This window comes from Myxine glutinosa, chromosome 11 (assembly GCF_964187855.1).
Source record: "Myxine glutinosa chromosome 11, kmMyxGlut1.1, whole genome shotgun sequence".
NCBI classification, from domain to species: domain Eukaryota; kingdom Metazoa; phylum Chordata; class Myxini; order Myxiniformes; family Myxinidae; genus Myxine; species Myxine glutinosa.
The window spans coordinates 44,176,675-44,196,793 of NC_136271.1; the positions used below are offsets into that span (position 1 = coordinate 44,176,675).

At 41.8% G+C, this 20,119-nt stretch overlaps 1 protein-coding gene across 1 annotated transcript in view; it reads right to left on the reverse strand.

Moving 5' to 3' along the window:
- Window positions 1-20,119, reverse strand: part of LOC137436614 (1-phosphatidylinositol 4,5-bisphosphate phosphodiesterase beta-4-like) — a 159,763-nt gene that overhangs the window by 132,017 nt on the left and 7,627 nt on the right. Inside the window, exon 2 of the mRNA XM_078786265.1 lies at window positions 2,054-2,147. Coding sequence (XP_078642391.1) covers window positions 2,054-2,147 — 94 coding nt within the window. The remainder of the gene's footprint in view (window positions 1-2,053; window positions 2,148-20,119) is intronic.

Here is a 20,119-nt window from a genome sequence, read left to right on the forward strand (position 1 = left end):
GAACGAATAACAAGAAAGGAATGACAAGGAATGCACGGTAGGTTTGTTTGACACCACAATGCAATACCACAATCCTTTAATGGATTGCCATCACATCTTTCAACATTTTTGTTTTAAGTGACAATAATAACAATTTTATGAAGATGCCTATGTTAGAGGTAGTTGTATATTTGTAGTGGGGGTTGGTGTAATTGTGTGTTTTATTATTTGACTTTGAGTCCGTTTGTTTGTTTGTTTGTTTGTTTGTTTGTTTGTCCGCACATAATAAATATGATTTTTTCTGCAACCGTGGGTCTGATTAGCAGGAAATTTTCACCATCAGTGCACCTCCTCCTATATAATTTATTTATGATAATTATGACGTCATAAGTCACATGGTACGGGCGCCATTTTGGAAAAACCAAAAAATTTTGCTCCTCTATATCTCCGAAAGCGCTGCATCGAGAAAATTGAGACATGGCTCATTTTAAAGAAATCTCCATGTGGAATAACATATGTTAATGATGATGTCATAGGTTCCTCCATTATGACGTCATAATTTGACAAGAACAAAACCTCATCCGATGAAGATGACATTTTTTCTCTGCAACTGTCGGTCCGATTGACAGGATATTTTCACCCGAGTTGCATCTCCTCCTGTAGATTTTTTTATAATTATGACGTCATCGGTCACGTGGTTCAGCCACCATATTTGTTTCAACACAAAAGCCTTAAAAACCACGAAAAACACGTCCTGGCGAGAGTCTAAAATCTCTGATTGCTCTTTCTTGTTAATTGTGGGAACGAGATGGGAAAATGTCAAAATATGTCGTGATGGCAATCTGTAAAAGGATTGTGGTGTTGTATTGTGGTGTTCATTCCTTCCTTGTTCAGTTCATTCATTCATTCTTCATTCTTCATTCATTCATTCATTCTTTTCTTCATTCATTCATTCAATTCAATTCAATCATTCAATTCTTCATTCATTCTTCATTCATTCATTCTTCATTCTTCCTTGTTTGTTTTTTTGTTTTTTTGTTTTTTTTTTAATCAAAAAAATAAATAAATGTTGGAATGGAATCCCCAAAAAAACAACTGAACAAGGAAGGAATAAAACCACTAAACGGTGGTTTTATTCCTTCCTTGTTCAGTTGTTTTTTGGGGATTCCATTCCAACATATTTTTGTTTTTTTGATTTAAAAAAAATTCTGACTTGTATACAGAAAGTTAAAACAACTTAAGAAGTTGTTTAAACTTTCTGAGTGAGAATAATTCAAAATTTTTTTAATGTTTAACTTTTACTCATTTTAAGCAGAGGTTCAAACCAAAGCATCCACCACTGAGCTTCATAGCGAAGCGGAAATGATTTTTGCTAACGCCATATAGCAGAGATGAAGATTACCTCGGGCAAATGATAGGATGAATAGAGCGAAATCTTGATGAAATCTGTCAGTGAAGTGAAGGGTAAAAATGCCTAGTTCCTTATATTAACGGTTAAGAAAGGGTATGTATCGCCATCATAAATATTTCTTTCACACACCTTTTCCATAGCATCCACTGTTCATTCTAGAGGACTCTTTTAAAATATGTTCGGAACTACTCCACGATAATGACACTAATTATACTACCATTTGTATTGCAGCTACAACTCTAATGGGAAATTGTTGGAACATACTTTAATTATCATATAATTATATACACAGTAATTCCAATATATCATGTAATCTCCATTTTAGCCCATATCATATAATTATGTTTTGTATTTTTCATACACAGGTTACACTGTCATATTTAAATACAGAGTATGTTAATGAAGGTGTGTTAGCAAAGTGAAGTATCCAGCATTGAATAAAATGAATATTATATATGATGTTTCACAAGGTTACTTTCACAAACAATTTAGATAGAAAACTTAACAACCAAAATATAACTTTGGGGGGGGGGGGGGGCGGGGGGGGATAAATGTTGAAGTTTTATCCAAATGCATCAAATCCTTGTTTCAAATATCAAATATCAGAATGCAAGAAGAGGAGCATTATTATGATGTACAAGGTGCTGTTAAAAAAGGCCATACCTCTTCAAAACGATCAAAGATGCAGCCCTCCTGCATGAAGGTTGGAACTGGCCGCTGCCAGTGGAACTTGTAAACCTTGGCCATGACAACAAGCCTACATGCCAAACCCACAATTTGTGTTATTTATTTAAATATATATTTATATATATATATACATTGCAACAATCACAACCAGATTTTCATAAGCAAGCAAAATCAATTAAATATCTTTCCCAAAACAAAAATTCATATTCATTCATTCCCAAAACACAAAATCAAACTAGAATCCGGGCACTCGGTAGAGCGCATACCTTCGCCGCAGCTACTGTTCTGTACTTGGCATGGGAGTGTATGCGATGTGAAACTTTATGTGAAATGCGATCGATTTTTAAAAATCAGAATTTGAGCAAATCTGTTTCATTCGTCTGTTAATATGCCTCCCCGATTGACAAATCTGCAATTTGAATTTCATTTGAGGTTGAAATGATTGCGGGAGATCGCGTTATAGTGATGACGTCTTGGATGGACATCCTCTTCTTCAGTCGCTCATAACTTTGAGTGAAATACGATCGAGTTAAAAATAGTCAGAATTTGAGCAAATCTGTTTCATTCGTTTGTTAATATGCCTCATCTCTTGACAAATCTGCAATTATAATTTTTTTTGAGGTTGAAATGATCGCGGGAGATCGCGTTATAGTGATGACGTCCTGGATGGACATCTTCTTCTTCAGTCGCTCATAACTTTGAGTGAAATACGATCGAGTTAAAAATAGTCAGAATTTGAGCAAATCTGTTTCCCAAAATCTAATCAAATGTGTCCCGTATAATAACCAATCATCCCACCAAATTTCATGCAATTCGGTTGAATACTTTTTGAGTTATGCGATTAACATACACACACACAGACATACAAATAAATACACAGCGATCAAAACATAACCTTCCGCTTTTGCGAAGGTAAAAATGTATGCATGATCTTGAATGCGACCATCAACAGAAATGTTAGGGACTGCTCAGCCCCGATGGTTTCCTTCTCTTTTAACGACTAATTCACAGTTTATGCAGAAAGGATACGAGTGATGATACCTTTCAATTCACATGTTGAATGCTAATGTAATACAAAGTATGTGATGCACCCCTTTTTGAATCGATTCGCCAGTGGTTGAAAAATTCCCATATTTCACATGGACAATAAAAATTATTTAAAAATGAAATGATGTGTCATCTCAAGACCTTATGCAAGAATCCGTCATTACCATCAGTCAAACTGTTACCAGTTGTCTTAAATTTTCCTCAACAAAACTGTTTGGTTCAACACTTACCAATATTATGATGTCGGTATGGTGGTAGCCTAATGAGCAGACACTATGGGTACAGTGGTAGACTAATGAGCAGACACTACGGGTATGGTGGTAGACTAATGAGCAGACACTATAAATTGGTATCCCAGAGGTTATGGGTTCAAGTGTAGATGAACATAATAATAGGATTAAGGATTAGGATTTGAAGCATCAGGAAAATGGACGAGTCATGGATTATCGTGTTGCTAACCATGTGACATTGTGACAGTAAAGACCCAGCTGGGTCACTAGTCACTTCTGACCTTCGGGGAATTTTCTAACTGTCCCTCCTGGTCCCATTTTGTCTGTAGGATTAGATAAGGTACCACAATTTGTGGTCAACTCTTAATGCCCTGAGGGTAACTACGGATGGGAAGGAATAGGTTACTTTTGAAAAGGTTGTACTAGTGCTCGATTGAAAAGGTAGGTAGAATATATTGTGTGTATACACTGTGTGTACATGCACATTTACTGTCAGGCATCCACCTGCATCTCCCCGAAGGTGGAGCTCTTACGATTGTTAATTCAGATAACCCAACAGGTTCTCTTCATCTCACAAATGGTTTGATTTAGATTTCAGAACCTAACTGCACCATTTAAGCAAAGTAGTAACACCACCTTGATTTTAAATATAAATAATTTATTGAGACAAAAAAACAAAACTAAAGAACACAGCATAATAAATAACCATTGGCAATAACTACACACGATAGGCCACTAGGCGATGCTAAAGAGTGAAAGAAACGAATAAAATCAAATTCAAGGGAACAATCAAAGGCAGCAGAAGCAGGGAGCAAGCCATGGGAGAGATGGCCATCAGTATCCAAGGCTGCTTTGAGGAACAAGTGTAATGTGACTATGATTACTTGTTGAGGGAGCCAAGATGATGTCCATAGCACACAGGGCTGCACAGTGACAATGTGGACAGATGAAGAGAACGGTTGGATGCGGTGCTAGACTGCACCCAAAGCACAGGACCTATGCGTTCAAGATGTGTGCCGCTGATCCAAATCCGGCACCACACTTAAGACACTAGGTGCCCCCGCAATTTCCAGACAAAGCAACTCCAAAAGATGGGCATCACCCACTCGCATATTTCTGTGATGCGAAACCTCCTCTCCACTTAAATTAATGACTGCACTCTCTACTCTGGTGTTGGGCTAGCGGCTAGGGTGCTGGCTTAGGATCCTAGGATCCTGGGTTCGAATCCCGGTCGATTGCTGAATTAACGCCAGGGGGGTTGACTCAGCCTGTCATCCTTCCGAGGTCGGCTAATTGAGTACCAGTTCACTGGTAATTCTCTGTTTGTCGTTAAAGGTGGCAAAAAGGGTTGGCGTCAGGAAGGGCATCCGGCCGTAAAACATTGCTTCAAAAAGGGGACCGAAAAACAACAACAACCACGGTTCCCGAAAAAGGCCAACCCCCGCTTTGCGGGGAAAAATGGCCTCTAAAGGTGGTTATTTATATATTTTTTACTCTCTATCGAATCTTCATTTCGAATTTTCTCCTCTTGCTGGCGTATCTCTATAGATACCATTAAAGGTGGGCGCGATTCGGAAAATTTTAAGTCCGCTTACCGCTTATCCGCTCCACCAGCCCGTGTAGTCCGATTCGCTTATCCGCTTCAGCGGCCGAAAATCTTAGTCCGCTTACCGCTTATCCGCTTATCCGCTTCGATTTTTTAAAAGCGCTTCGACGTTTTTAAAGCGATTTTTGATGTTTCTAAAGGGAATTTAATGCTTTTTAAGCCTAAATAGCCATTTCTAACTACTACAAAGACAAACAAAGCTTTTAAGATCGAAAATATACATTTTTATTTAAATAAAATTTATTCAAAATTTATTGAAACTAGGGCGTGCCCGTACGTGGGTGCAAAAAAACATGCGTGCAAACAACAACAACAAAAAAAAACTTTGAAACCACGTGGCAGTAACGACCACAGAACCCCCCCCTCTATTTACATGAAATGGTTTGGTCCATTCGCAAAGCCAAAGCGAACGGCTTGCGAGTACGGTAGAACCCCCCCCCCCCCCTCTATTTACATGAAATGGTTTGGTCCATTCGCAAAGCCAAAGCGAACGGCTTGCGAGTACGGTGACCATACCTTGGGAACCACTGGTCCGATTAATTTCAAACCTTGCACATCCTCGGGTCCCCAGCAATATACCTGGCAAGTTTCAAGTATATCGGACCCGTGGTTGTCGAGAAACAGCGGTCACAGACACACAGTAACACACACATACACACAGAGATTACTGGAATTATTTATTGAAATAAAGTTTTCCACTCGACTCTACTCTACTCTACAGTTAATTTAAATATAATTTTAATATATGCAAGTTACATTAAAGAAAAATCAATTTGCCCGTCCTTTCTTTGACAAGAGAGTCTACTAGTCAACAGACTAGCAGTCTGTTGACTAGTCCTCGTCTTCCTCCTCCACCTCGTGGGCCTTCTTGAGGATTTGGAGGTTGCCCTTCATGAAGACGAGGGCCTCGAAGTTCGGTGCAGCCAGGGCCGACCTCTTAGGCCTGAGGATGTCCGACCCGTAGCTGAACACGCGCTCGACCGAGGCAGAGCTCGGGAACGGCGTGTTATGCCTGAGAAACAGAGTTACCCAAGCATCACGGAACTCGAGCGGGAAGAGATTGGGCGAGAGCCGAGTTGTTAGGGTTTCACTTATTATTCACTTAAATAAATATTCACAATTCTAGAGTAACGGCTCAGGCTAACAGCTGATTTGGCGAATCGCGATGCGCTTTAATTTTTCGGTAGTCCGCTTACGCTTATCCGCTTCGGTTTCCGGGGGTTGTTCCGATTCGCTTATCCGCTTCGAAAACGTTAGTCCGCTGCAGCGGATAAGCGGATAAGCGGACTTTCGAAGCGGACCGCCCACCTTTGGATACCATCTCCCCATGCTTGACCCCTCAGTCCCAATTCGGAGCAATTCACGAATAAGTTAGCCAGCTCAAGTAATAGGCAGTTTGAACCAGCCACATGGCACATCACAGTATGAGACCTATGGCCATGCAGTGCAGGAAAAGTTTAGAATCAATTAATTTTGAACCTACAAAATAAAATACCACCTGCCAATTAAGATTTCACCCGAGCACATGGCCCAATACTGCAATACTGTAATATTTACATCCCGAAATTAATCATCATGAAATACAGTCACGTGAAAAAGTAAGTACACCCCATGTAAAGTTTTGACTTTTTCAACATATTTCAACATACAGCTATTTGATCTTCATTTCAACAAGATTGATAGATAAAGGTGATATAATATAACAAATATCATGAAACATTTACATTTTGTAGTCCATTGTATAATTTAAATAAACATAAATGCAAATTTCGCATGTGGAAAAAGTAATTACACCCTTGGCTCTAATAGGTGGTATTGCCCCCTTTGGCAGAAACAACCTCAATTAGGCGTTTCTTATAACTGTCTACCAGTCTCTGACATCGACTGGGAGAAATGTTTGCCCACTCCTCCATGCAGAATTCTTTCAGATGTGCGATGTTTGAGGGGTTTCTTGCATGCACAGCTCGTTTCAAATCCCCCCACAACATCTCGATGGGATTTAGATCCGGGCTTTGACTTGGCCATTCCAGAACCCTCCATTTCTTTCTTTTCAGCCATTCCTTGGTGAATTTACTGGTATGTTTAGGGTCATTGTCATGTTGCAAGGTCCACCTTCGGTTGAGCTTCAACTTTCCGACAGATGGCCTTACATTATCCTCAAGCACCCTCTGGTACAATTAAGAATTCATAGTGGATTCTAAGATGGTGAGCTGCCCAGGCCCTGATGTACAATGCAGCCTAGCTGCCCCAAACCGTAATATTTCCACCACCATGCTTTACAGTTGGTATCAGGTTCTTGTGGTCAAATGCTATCTTTGGTTTTCGCCAAACATGTCTTCTGGTACTGTGGCCAAATAGCTCTACCGTTGACTCATCTGCCCAGAGCACATTGTTCCAGAAGTGCTGGTCTTTGCCTAGGTGTTCATTGGCAAACTTTAGTCTTGCCCTGATGTTCTTTCTGGACAGCAAAGGTTTCCTCCTGGCACACCTCCCATGTAGATCAATTTTGTGCAGCCTCTTTCTAATGGTAGACTCATGCACTTTGACATCAACAGTGGCAAGAGCTACCTGGAGGTCCCGTGATGACATTCTGGGGTTCTTGGAGACTTCATTCAGCATCTTGCGGTCTGCTCTCGGGCTGAACCTGCTGGTATGTGAAGTTGGCAGGCCTGGCCTGAACAGGTTGGCAGGTGTTTGGACTCTTCTCCACTTGTAGATGATCTTCCGGACAGTTGAATGATTGATTTCAAATTGTTTGGAGATCTTTTTAAATCCCTTCCCAGACCCATAGGCATCTATAACCTTCTTTATGAAGGCCTCAGAGAGCTCTTTTGATCTCGGCATGGTGACGCCACACACTTCAACAACAAAGAGCAAACCAAACTAAATGTCTGAGGTTTAAATAAGACAGGTTCCTTCAAGATCCTCTCCAACGTTGTTCTAATCATTTGCACCTGAGCTGGTGCACCTGATTCTAATTTTAGGTATTTGAAGTAGTGATAAATGTAGGGGTGTACTTACTTTTTCCACATGCGAAATTCGCATTTATGTTTATTTAAATTATACAATGGACTACAAAATGTAAATGTTTCATGATATTTGTTATATTATATCACCTTTATCTATCAATATTGTTGAAATGAAGATCAAATAGCTGTTTGTTGAAATATGTTGAAAAAGTCAAAACTTTACATGGGGTGTACTTACTTTTTCACGTGACTAAGTAACATCGACATCAATTAATGAACTACTGGTGATGGTTGTTGCGATACACATCAAAAAAGCCGTTCATATGAAACATGCAAAATACCTGATCAAAACATCTGCCCCGACACCAACCACACTCTAAGATAGCAAACAGTGTAACCTGACGTTAAGGAACCTCGAAGAAGAGCAGACCAGTTGCTACCCACAGTCCATGCTGGAATTTGTAATTTGTTCACGTACTGATGCACCACCATGGGCTCCCAACCTTTTCCATGCATGTATCAGTACACATTCGAGTGTCTTCATGTCCATCATGCTGTCGCTTGTTTTGATAGAAAGACTCCATCAGGAAATCATATTTATGTTCCAAAGGCGAGCAGAACGTATGGTACCAAAGCTGAAATGATGCTTTAATATAGGTTTGATGACATTCAAAACAAAGCTCAGTTCAGGGTCGTGGTGATGAAAGTTGCTTCAGCACAGGACATCCTGTAACAAGCTGTCACATCCTAGCACAACTTGTCGATACTGCACAACAGCAATGTGTTCATCATTAGTTCACATTGAACTCATGTTTGATCTGTACTCTACGGTGGACGCAGTATCTACAAAGGAAATGGAAGTTGAAAGAAGAGAAACTATGCAAATATATCATGCCAAATGCTATCCAGCGACACGACAACATCAGGCAAAATCATTGATGTTCAGAGGAAAGAAGAAATAGATGGCAAAGACCGCAGAAGGGCACTGGAGTCAATATTTTGCAGCTTATTTATAGGAACACCCTTCTGCTCACCTGTATGCACCAGTATGAAATGTTTCAGGTCGACCCCTCGACACCGTTAGTAGATTGAGACCCATTGAGATGTAGTTTGGAGTTATAATCTCCAAACAGCAACACTGCATCATATCAAGTCTTTCTTTCTTATAGATAACCAGCAGCGACACCCGGCATTGCCCGGTGCTGTTCTAATCCTGTTGGCATTTTGAAGAAATCAAATTTCGGTTTTTTTTTCTAATTTTTTGCGGAGTTTTTAATTGCAATAACGTAGGCACTATAAAGTGATTTTAAAAATCTCCAAAATCCAAATGTATTTTTAAAATGTAAAAATATTTTTGCCTAAAACACTCTCTGAAGAACCTCTGAAAGGTTGACCAAGATCCGTTTGACCATCTCTGAGAAAAATGGCAACACAAACGCATGGTTCTCTTACACTACAGTATAAATTTTAAGTGTTTGTGCGGATTTTTGGTTACTCTTTCACAGTCGAACCATGGCATCTAGGAGGCCCCAGTTTTGGGGTATAGTCTAGTAGGAAGACTAGGTCCCCCTGCACCCCCCGGAGATATACTTCTAATCAGTGTTTCTAGATTGGAAAAAATGTGTAGAAAATGACTAGCTATGGCCCCAAGCTGAAAAAATGTCCCACATACCATTTTTATGCAAATTACTGCTGCCATTATCAAAAAAAGACTAGGTCCCCCTGCACCCCCCGGAGATATACTTCTAATCAGTGTTTCTAGATTGGAAAAAATGTGTAGAAAATGACTAGCTATGGCCCCAAGCTGAAAAAATGTCTCACATACCATTTTTATGCAAATTACTGCTGCCATTATCAAAAAAAGACTAGGTCCCCCTGCACCCCCCGGAGATATACTTCTAATCAGTGTTTCTAGATTGGAAAAAATGTGTAGAAAATGACTAGCTATGGCCCCAAGCTGAAAAAATGTCCCACATACCATTTTTATGCAAATTACTGCTGCCATTATCAAAAAAAGACTAGGTCCCCCTGCACCCCCCGGAGATATACTGAAACTGGCAGTGACTGGTGATTGAAATGCGGTGCCTTTTTGTGTTTCAGGTCGAGGTACGTGAACTCCCCACGATCTACAGCAACCAGGAAGAGACTGATACCAGGGTGGTTCTGTACCTCCATCATGCTGCTACCATCGGATACAAGAACGCTGTAGTCAGAACACCGGACACAGACATCCTCCTGATCCTGCTCCACCATGCCCACAACATCAAGCTGACGGTGTACCTGGATACAGGGTCAGGGAAGCATCGCCAACTTGTCAACGTCTCTGAGCTGGCAGAATCCCTGGGAGAGGACTACTGTGCCACTCTCCTGGGGTACTATGTGTTCAGCGGAGAAGACTGCACCAGTGCCTTCAAAGGGAAGGGAAAAGTCGGGCCCTTGAAAAAGCTGGAGAAGAATCCCAGGTTTCACAGGGCATTCGGTGAATTTCACAGGGTATTTAGAAAAATAAAACTTTGTGTTAACGTCTGTGTAGACGGACCTTAATATGAGTCTATTATTTCGTAAAACTGTGATTATTTTGTAAATAAAGCACTAATTAGCATACTAGTATACCATAGACACATGTAATCATGTTATGAATAGTTCTATCATGATCTATGCCCTTCAAAACATGGGTCTAGACACCTTCATTTTTCAATTATCTGCAATATTGGCTGAGATATGTCAAAAATCGTTTTTTTGATAATGGCAGCAGTAATTTGCATAAAAATGGTATGTGGGACATTTTTTCAGCTTGGGGCCATAGCTAGTCATTTTCTACACATTTTTTCCAATCTAGAAACACTGATTAGAAGTATATCTCCGGGGGGTGCAGGGGGACCTAGTCTTTTTTTGATAATGGCAGCAGTAATTTGCATAAAAATGGTATGTGGGACATTTTTTCAGCTTGGGGCCATAGCTAGTCATTTTCTACACATTTTTTCCAATCTAGAAACACTGATTAGAAGTATATCTCCGGGGGGTGCAGGGGGACCTAGTCTTCCTACTAGACTAGTATAGGTCCTTCAGAATTGTTGGTCTTGAAGTCCGTTTTGAGGCTACCAAAGGCTGCTAAAAAGTATATATTGAGGTGTGGGGTCAGGGGAGATCACGTCTACCAAATTTATTAGAATTCTACAAAGTAGTTTCTGAATTGGTGGATGAGGGAATTGCAGAGCATGTAGTGTATCCTGACTTTTAGAAGTCATTTGATAAAGTATTACATAGGAGGTTGTTAGCTAAGTTGAGGGCTTGCAGAGTGGCGGTAGAGTAGCTAACTGGATTGGTAACTGGCTTAGTAAAAGGAAGCAAAGAGTGGCTGTGAGTGGGAGGATGGCTGGCTGGAAAGATGAAAGTAATGGGGGTACGTCAGCGATCAGTACAAGGACCATTATTATTGATAATTTAAATTCGACAATTCGGACAGCGGGGTTAAGAGTCAGCTTTCTAAAGTTGCACCTAACACAAAGTTTGGAGTTTAGGTAGATAGCAGAGAGGGGGTATGGGAGATCATATTCAGGAAAGTCTAGAAACTTAAATAGATTGGGGAAAGATTGGCAGATGTAGTTTAACGTAAAGAAATGTAAGGTCCTGACGATGGTCAATAATAAGGAAAATAGGGATTACACGATGCAAAGAGCAGTCTTGGAGCGTGTCACACAGTAGAAGGATCTGTGGGTGGTAATAGATATGGGGAGGGGAAGATTGATAGGGACTGGAGTAATCAAACAGTACAGTGTCAAGCAGCCATAGTTAAAGCTAACAGGGTTTAGGTTGTATTCATCGAGGGATTTGTATTCATCGAGGGATTTGTGTTTAAGGCCACTTTTAATGCGTGACCCTAACTGCCAAACTTATGGGTTATCTGCCAATTCTCCACACGCTATTGAGCTCCCGTTTCCTGATGACCACACACAGGTTCTTATTAACAAACAGGATTTACTAACAAAATTGGGCAAGGAAGAGACGAACATGACCACACTTGCGATAATAAAACAGACGGTTATTTATGATTGCTAAAATAAATACCCCCTGTGGCCCACACCTTCAAAAATTTGACTGAACTTAATTAAATAATGCCTTACTTATTCATATGGGATGACAAGATGGACAGAGAGGACAAAACAGAGAAAGAGTGAATGAATAGAACCTATCCGTGTGGCAATGCCTGCCATGAGGCGAGGGTCTTTACAGCGGATTGTCCTTCACTGCACACTTTCCACTGCGGGCATCGCGCACCAGCCAGAGAAGATGGGGAGAGACACCAGAGTGCTGTGTGGAATCACCGTGAGAGCACCAGCACCACTGGCAAAAATGCCAGAACAGTGAGGGCTCAGAAGCTCTCCAGAAGTTCTCTCACGAAGACTAAGTCACCAGAAGCTGACCGCCGCAAAGTTGCTTGCTGCTCTTTTACTTACTCCCCGGCTGGCTGAGCTCACACATGGCATGCACTGATTGGGCGGCACCCAAAATAATTCTAAGGTTCATGCATCTGTTCTGATTGGCAGGGGGGTGGGGTGAGGTGGGCTGGTAAATTCACCATCCCTCGTCAACCTTTCTCCCGGCCCGGCATGTAAGAGAGGAGTCCCTTATCTGATTGAGTCTTTATCCTTTCGCACAGTTTGCTCATGCTGTGAGAAGAGCGGAAAATTACAAATAGACAGATTGTACACAGGAACATCACAATATGTGAGGAGGGGGACAATGGGGCATTAGAAACAGATACTTGAGCTGGAAAGGCAAGAGTTCACAAAACATTACTCGACACTATCTTTTTAATTACACTAATTACATTACACTAACTGCTCATGCTGACATGCACTATGAAATAACTATTTTAAACTATTCCCCATTTACCTCTTAGACCAAATCATAACAGTATCAATACTAGAAACAGCACTCTACAGGGAGCATACCTCTGCCAGGATGAACATTTTACATTTTGTATCCCACTGCTATTCTCATATCTTCTCGTATCGGGATCCGGATCATCACCAAAATCAAATCGACTCATCCTTGTCAAACACCCAACCTGTCCATCAAGTTTTGTCGGAATCCGACCATAACGTTTCAAGATATCGTGCTATATATCGTTTATGGTACCATCTCTCAATGGTAAATAATCACTTTAAAAAGAACAGCACAAGGTAGAACACATACCTCTGCCAGGCTGAAGAGTTTACATTTTCTATCCCACTGATATGCCGGATCTGGATTCAGACCTGAACCAAAATCAAATCAGCTCGTTCTTGTCACCTAACCAACTTATCCAGACATCCACCTAGTTTTGTCATCATCTGTCCATAATCTTTTGAAATATCATACTATATATCGGTGTTGCCCTCATCTCTCAATGGTGAAGAATCACTTAAGAGAATTAAAAAATAATTCTCGTATCTGGAGGTTCACCAAAACTGAAATGACGCGTCCTCGTAACACACCCAACCTGTCCACCAAGTTTCGTCCGAATCAGTCCACAACTTTTTGAGATATCCTGCTTACAGGCAGACAAACAGACAGGGGTGAAAACATAACTTCCATCCCACCTTCGGTGGAGAAGGTAGTTAAATGCAGAATGCTAAAAGTCCTTCTTAAATAATGGGTTTTCGAAAGGATTGGTTCAAGTACTACTTAAAGTGACACTCAGAAATTGCTTTGTGGCAGCCAGAACCAATCTATCTATATAGTTCATGCTTCAGAGTTCAGCAGGGGAAAAGGTCGATGCATTTTACGAGGTGGCAGTGGAAGCCAACACTCCCGACAGAGTACCGGAGTGTTCACAACGAGTCATGAACATTTCCATGGCTAAGAACGTCTCTTGGAAAGGTTTTCCCTCTGTCACAGGGTGTCGAAATCTCCAAATGGGGCAGACATGGGAAATGAACCCACATCAGTGAGGGCAATGCAACGATTCTTTTACTCACTCCACTACGAAACATTGCGAGGGTCATCCAAAAAAGTTGTGACTCCCCACATGTAAGTTTTAAAGTTGAAGGTCTGGGAAATCACCAAATCACAAGTATCCTGTGTCATTATTTGCTGACATGTCCGGTAAACATCAAGATACAGTACTCATACCATTTGTTTTCTTTCAGGAATTCAAATAAATGCATCCTACACTGAGGATGTAAAAGCTTCATTAACTCTTAGATGCAGGCGTCAAAAATCCTACATAAATGCAGCCATTGGGCTTCGGAGGCCCAACAGATGTATTCGTGTAATTGTTTTTTTTAATATAGATTTTTTTTTCTTTTATATCCTTTTTCAATCTAAGTCGATGCTCATAGATGTGTTTTTGCTCAGAAAATGTGAATCATTGATCCTATTAGTTGGAAGAATCCCATGCAAGTAATGAATCTTTTCTTCTTTTTTGGCCAAATTTTTTTTTGGTTCTTTAACTTTTTTTTCTCTAAAACGTTGAAGCTCATGGAGGAGTATTTGCTCAAAAAATATGATTCACTAATCCTTTTATTTAGAATGTATATGTCCACAACTGTCAAAAATCCTACACCTGTGCAGCCATTGGGCCTCGGAGGCCCCACGAATGTATTTGTGTAAAGTTTTTAAATTTTCATATTTTTGTCACTGAATTATTTGTACCAAGTAATAGGAGCATATAATGAGGCTCATATCAAGAAAGGAATGACATAACATAGTAGTACAACAACATTTATGCGGGGCCTCGAAGGCCCCAGGCCTGCATTCATGTCGGATTTTGGGGTTATAAGTGAAGAATAAAGATTTTCCCACGAGCCTGAATGAAATTTTTTGTTATTAATGTCACTGAATTTTGTGTAACAACATGAAAGTCGGTGAAAATGAGGCTCATTCCCAAAAAAAAATGGTACAGCATAGTTTTTGCAACAAAACAAAACCTTGTGGGCCTCCGAGGCCCAATCACTGCATCCAAGGGTTAAGGAAGAAATCCAAACTCTTGTTAAATCAATAGTGATGCAGAAGAAAAATGCACTTATATAAGTTCCACTAAGAATGCAATTCTTACTCATGCTAATTGTCCAAAATGAAAAACGAGGGGGTTTTGCCAGTTTTGGAAAAAATGTTTTCCATCCACTGAAGATATTAACTTAACACAATTACGTCCACTGCACTCGGACTCTTTGGAAGAAAGGTTTCTGTGCTGGGATCAAAAGATCAAAAGTTGGTTGACCACTGGAGGAAGTGCATTGAAAGGGTATGTGGAATAATGTGACAAGAATGCACCATTTTGCTGCTAGAGAAATGTGCATCACTTGTTATAAAATCGAGCAGCAGTAACTTGTACGTGCAGGTCGCTCATTACGATGTACGTACCATAGTCTATACCACAGATGTAATAGGGAATCCTTACTATAATTCACGGACCACGGCGGTTGTTTGGTTTGTTATCCCTCCTACAGTTCTAGGCCGATTACATCCAGACTTGCTGCATAGGATCAGCATGACCCTAATTCATGCATCCTAGGTTTTTATTTTTCCCGGTGGTCTTGGGGAGGGGTGTGGGACGCAAATTCTCTATGTAAATGTGTATCGTGTAGCGCTGCTCCAGGTGGGAGATGGTATTAAAAGTCCCCACCCTTTACAGTACAGTGTTCCTGTCCCCACGTTTTCCCAGTGCAGTGAGGTGTTTTGAATTATAAGAAGTAGGCAAGTTTTTGCTTCATGCACGTAACCTGGGTTATTGTTTTTATTTCCGGGAGCAATTGAGGCAGCTGTCAGTTGTCGATGCACCGTCCAAATAAAAGTATGTGTCAGAAGAATTTACCATGATGGGTACCCTGTACCTTGTGCAGCACTAAATATAATTAAACTAGAACGGCACTCAGTAGAGAGTATACCTCTGCCAGGTAAACAGTTTATATCCCAGAGTAGACCAAAAAATCACAATACAGATTCACATTTAATCAAAATCAACCATCCACAACTTTTTGAGATATCCTGCTTTGTATCGTTTTTTGCCTTATCTCCCAATGGTGAAGAATCACTTTAAAAATTCTACTAGCTGGATCCGGATCTTCACCAAAATTGAATCGATTCTTCCTTGTCACACACACAATCTGTCCACCAAATTTCGTCCAAATCTATCCACAACTTTTTGAGATATCCTGCTATGTATAGTTTTTGGCCCCATCTCCCAATGGTGAAGAATCACTTTAAAAAATAAATAATTCTCGTATCTGAATCCATATTCAGATCTTCACCAAAATTGAATCGATTCTTCGTTGTCACACACCCAACCTCTCCATCCGTCCACAACTTTTTGAGATATCCTGCTGTGTATCATTTTTGGCCCTGTCTCCCAATGGTGAAGAATCACTTAAAAACTTATAGTCGTCGGATCCGAATCAGGATCTTCATCAAAATGTAACCATTTCACCCTTGTCACATACGCTACATCTCTGCCAAATTTCGTCCGAATCCGTCCACAACTTTGAGATATTTTGTTCACAAACGGACAGACAGACAGGCAAACGGAAAAACAGACAGACAGGGGTGAAAACATAACCTCCGTCCACAATGGGATATGCAGGACTTGCAGGTGCATAAGCATTTTACCTCCAGGATATGAAGGTGCATTTTACCTCCACCACCTTATGATTGATTTTTTATTTTGAAGGTGAATATGATATGAAGGTGGAGGTAAAAAAAAAAATTTTTTTATTTATTTCGTTTATTCAAGTTGTGAATGTAAATTTTTGTTTCAGCCTCAAGTTTTAACGGTATATATGTGTTTTGCATCTTGGGGTAGATCGTCAAAGTACTTGGAAAATGCCATCGTGTGTCTGCCAGGGCGGATTAGCCGTAACGTTTGTTTGTCTCCGTCTCTCGTAATGGCGGATGGGCTTCATATCCTGGAGCGTGATGTGACCTCATTGCATACTGAGTATCGCCTTGGGCCTACTAAGATATTCAACACGGACAAAACTGAGATTGCACCCATCCAAAAGGTTATCTCCCAGAGTGGAGGATAAATCATGCTGTGATCATCTTCAAGAGAAAGTGGAGGTCAAAGAAGGCTGTCTACCAAGATATTTGGCCACATTCAATGAAAGTGGCTAGATGGCTTCTGTCATGGTTGAATTACGTTGACTAAAACAACTGTTTATTTTATCTTTATATATATATATCTCTCTCTCTCTCTCTCTCTCTCTCTCTCTCTCTCTCTCTTTATATATATCTCTCTCTCTCTCTTTATATATATCTCTCTCTCTCTCTACATATATATATATATATATATATATATATATATATATATATATATATATATATATATATAGTCACGTGAAAAAGTAAGTACACCCCATGTAAAGTTTTGACTTTTTCAACATATTTCAACATACAGCTATTTGATCTTCATTTCAACAATATTGATAGATAAAGGTGATATAATATAACAAATATCATGAAACATTTACATTTTGTAGTCCATTGTATAATTTAAATAAACATAACTGCAAATTTCGCATGTGGAAAAAGTAAGTACACCCTTGGCTCTAATAGGTGGTATTGCCCCCTTTGGCAGAAACAACCTCAAGTAGGCGTTTCTTATAACTATCTACGAGTCTCTGACATCAACTGGGAGATATTTTTGCCCACTCCTCCATGCAGAATTCTTTCAGCTGTGCGATGCTGGAGGGGTTTCTTGCATGCACAGCTCGTTTCAAATCCCCCCACAACATCTCGATGGGATTTAGATCCGGGCTTTGACTGGGCCATTCCAGGACCCTCCATTTCTTTCTTTTCAGCCATTCCTTGGTGGATTTACTGGTATGTTTAGGGTCATTGTCATGTTGCAAGGTCCACCTTCGGTTGAGCTTCAACTTTCTGACAGATGGCCTCACATTCTCCTCAAGCACCCTCTGGTACAATGAAGAATTCATAGTGGATTCTATGATGGTGAGCTGCCCAGGCCCTGATGCAGCAAAGCTGCCCCAAACCATAATATTACCACCACCGTGCTTTACAGTTGGTATCAGGTTCTTATGGTCAAATGCTGTCTTTGGTTTTCGCCAAACATGTCTTCTGGTGCTGTGGCCAAATAGCTCTACCTTTGACTCATCTATCCAGAGCACATTGTTCCAGAAGTGCTGGTCTTTGCCTTGGTGTTCAGTGGCAAACTTTAGTCTTGCCCTGATGTTCTTTCTGGACAGCAAAGGTTTCGTCCTGGCACACCTCCCATGTAGATCAAATTTGTGCAGCCTCTTTCTAATGGTAGACTCGTGCACCTTGACATCAACAGTGGCAAGAGCTACCTGTCGGTCCCGTGATGACATTCTGGGGTTCATAGACTTCTTTCAGCACCTTGCGGTCTGCTCTCGGGCTGAATTTGCTGGGGTGGCCTGGCCTGAACAAGTTGGCAGTTGTTTGGAATCTTCTCCACTTGTAGATGATCTTCCGGACAGTCGAATGATTGATTTCAAATTGTTGGAGATCTTTTTAAATCCCTTCCCAGACTTGTAGGCATCTGTAACCTTCTTTCTGAAGGCCTCAGAGAGCTCTTTTGATCTAGGCATGGTGACGCCGCACACTTCAACAACAAAAAGCAACCAAAACTATATGTCTGAGGTTTAAATAAGACAGGTTCCTCCAAGATCCTCTCTAACGATGTTCTAATCATTTGCACCTGAGCTGGTGCACCTGATTCTAATTTTAGGTATTTGAAGTAGTGATAAATGTAGGGGTGTACTTACTTTTTCCAAATGCGAAATTCGCATTTATGTTTATTTAAATTATACAATGGACTACAAAATGTAAATGTTTCATGATATTTGTTATATTATATCACCTTTATCTATCAATATTGTTGAAATGAAGATCAAATAGCTGTATGTTGAAATATGTTGAAAAAGTCAAAACTTTACATGGGGTGTACTTACTTTTTCACGTGACTGTATATATATCCGTCTCTCTGCAGGTTTCACAATGTTTAAACAGTTTCATGGTCAGGATTGCATTCGGTGTTTGCCTTTGTCTTCCCAGCAGTAGTCAGGACAGGAATTTGTAATTTGCTCAGTGTGCCAACGATGTTGCCAACTATTCATGAAAGTGTGGCGGACACAAAAGCCCACTGGCGTGGTGACATCATTCCGCGCACCAAGTGGGCGGTGGCCACGCCCGAGGGGTAGGCGTGGCCTCATGATATACACCGGGCGCCCAGCCCGGAGCGGTACAGTGTTACAGTGAGCTCTTACAATAAAGATGTTTATATGTTACCGCTTGTCCGCTTCCTCCTTGCTCACAAGCAGCGCGCGTAACGCCGCGCTTTACTGGTGACCCTCGACGTTGGATCTGCCGGAGCGATCCTTCCACACGCGACGCCATCGCCATGGCCGACTTCGTCAAACTTCCGGAATTTTGGGAGGCTCAGGCCGAAGTCTGGTTCGTCCAGGCCGAAGCCCAATTTCAGCTTCGGCGCCTCACCGGCGATGACACGCGCTATTGCCACGTCGTCGCCTCCCTCGGGCCCGGCACGGCCGCTCGAGTTGTGTCCGTCCTTCGCCACCCACCGGACGGCCACAAGTACGAGGCACTCAAGCGGCTACTCCTAGCCACGTTCGGCCTCACGGACGACGCACGGGCCGACCGCCTCCTGGATCTCCCCGAGCTCGGTGAGACGCGCCCGTCGGTCCGAATGGACCATATGCTGTCACTGTTGGGCGACGAAGCCCCCGGTTCGCTATTCCGGGCGCTTTTCCGGCGCCAACTTCCAGCGCAGGTTCGCCTCGCGTTGGCCGGGACCGAGCTAACGGAACCCCGAGCATTGGCAGCCGAGGCGGACAGGTACTTCGCCGCTTCGGACACGCGGGCGAGAGTCGGCGTGGCCGTCACGGCCCTCGAGGCTGATGTTCAGCAGCATGTTCCACAGCACTATCTTCTACAGCATACGCAGCATGCTGATACGCACCTCGTGAACGCCGCCACGCCCCGCCCACCGCCGCGGCGAAAACCGCCACCGCGGGGAAACCCGCCAACTCCACCGGCCTGGCGGAGCCAGCCGCGCTCCTCCAGCTCCACCACCTGGTGCTGGTTCCACGCCAAGTTCGGCCACGAAGCTCGGCAGTGTCATCCGCCATGCTCCTTCAACAGGTCGGGAAACGCCCGGGCCGGCGCTCAATAGTGGCGATGAGCGCCGGCCGTTCGAGCAGCCTGCTGT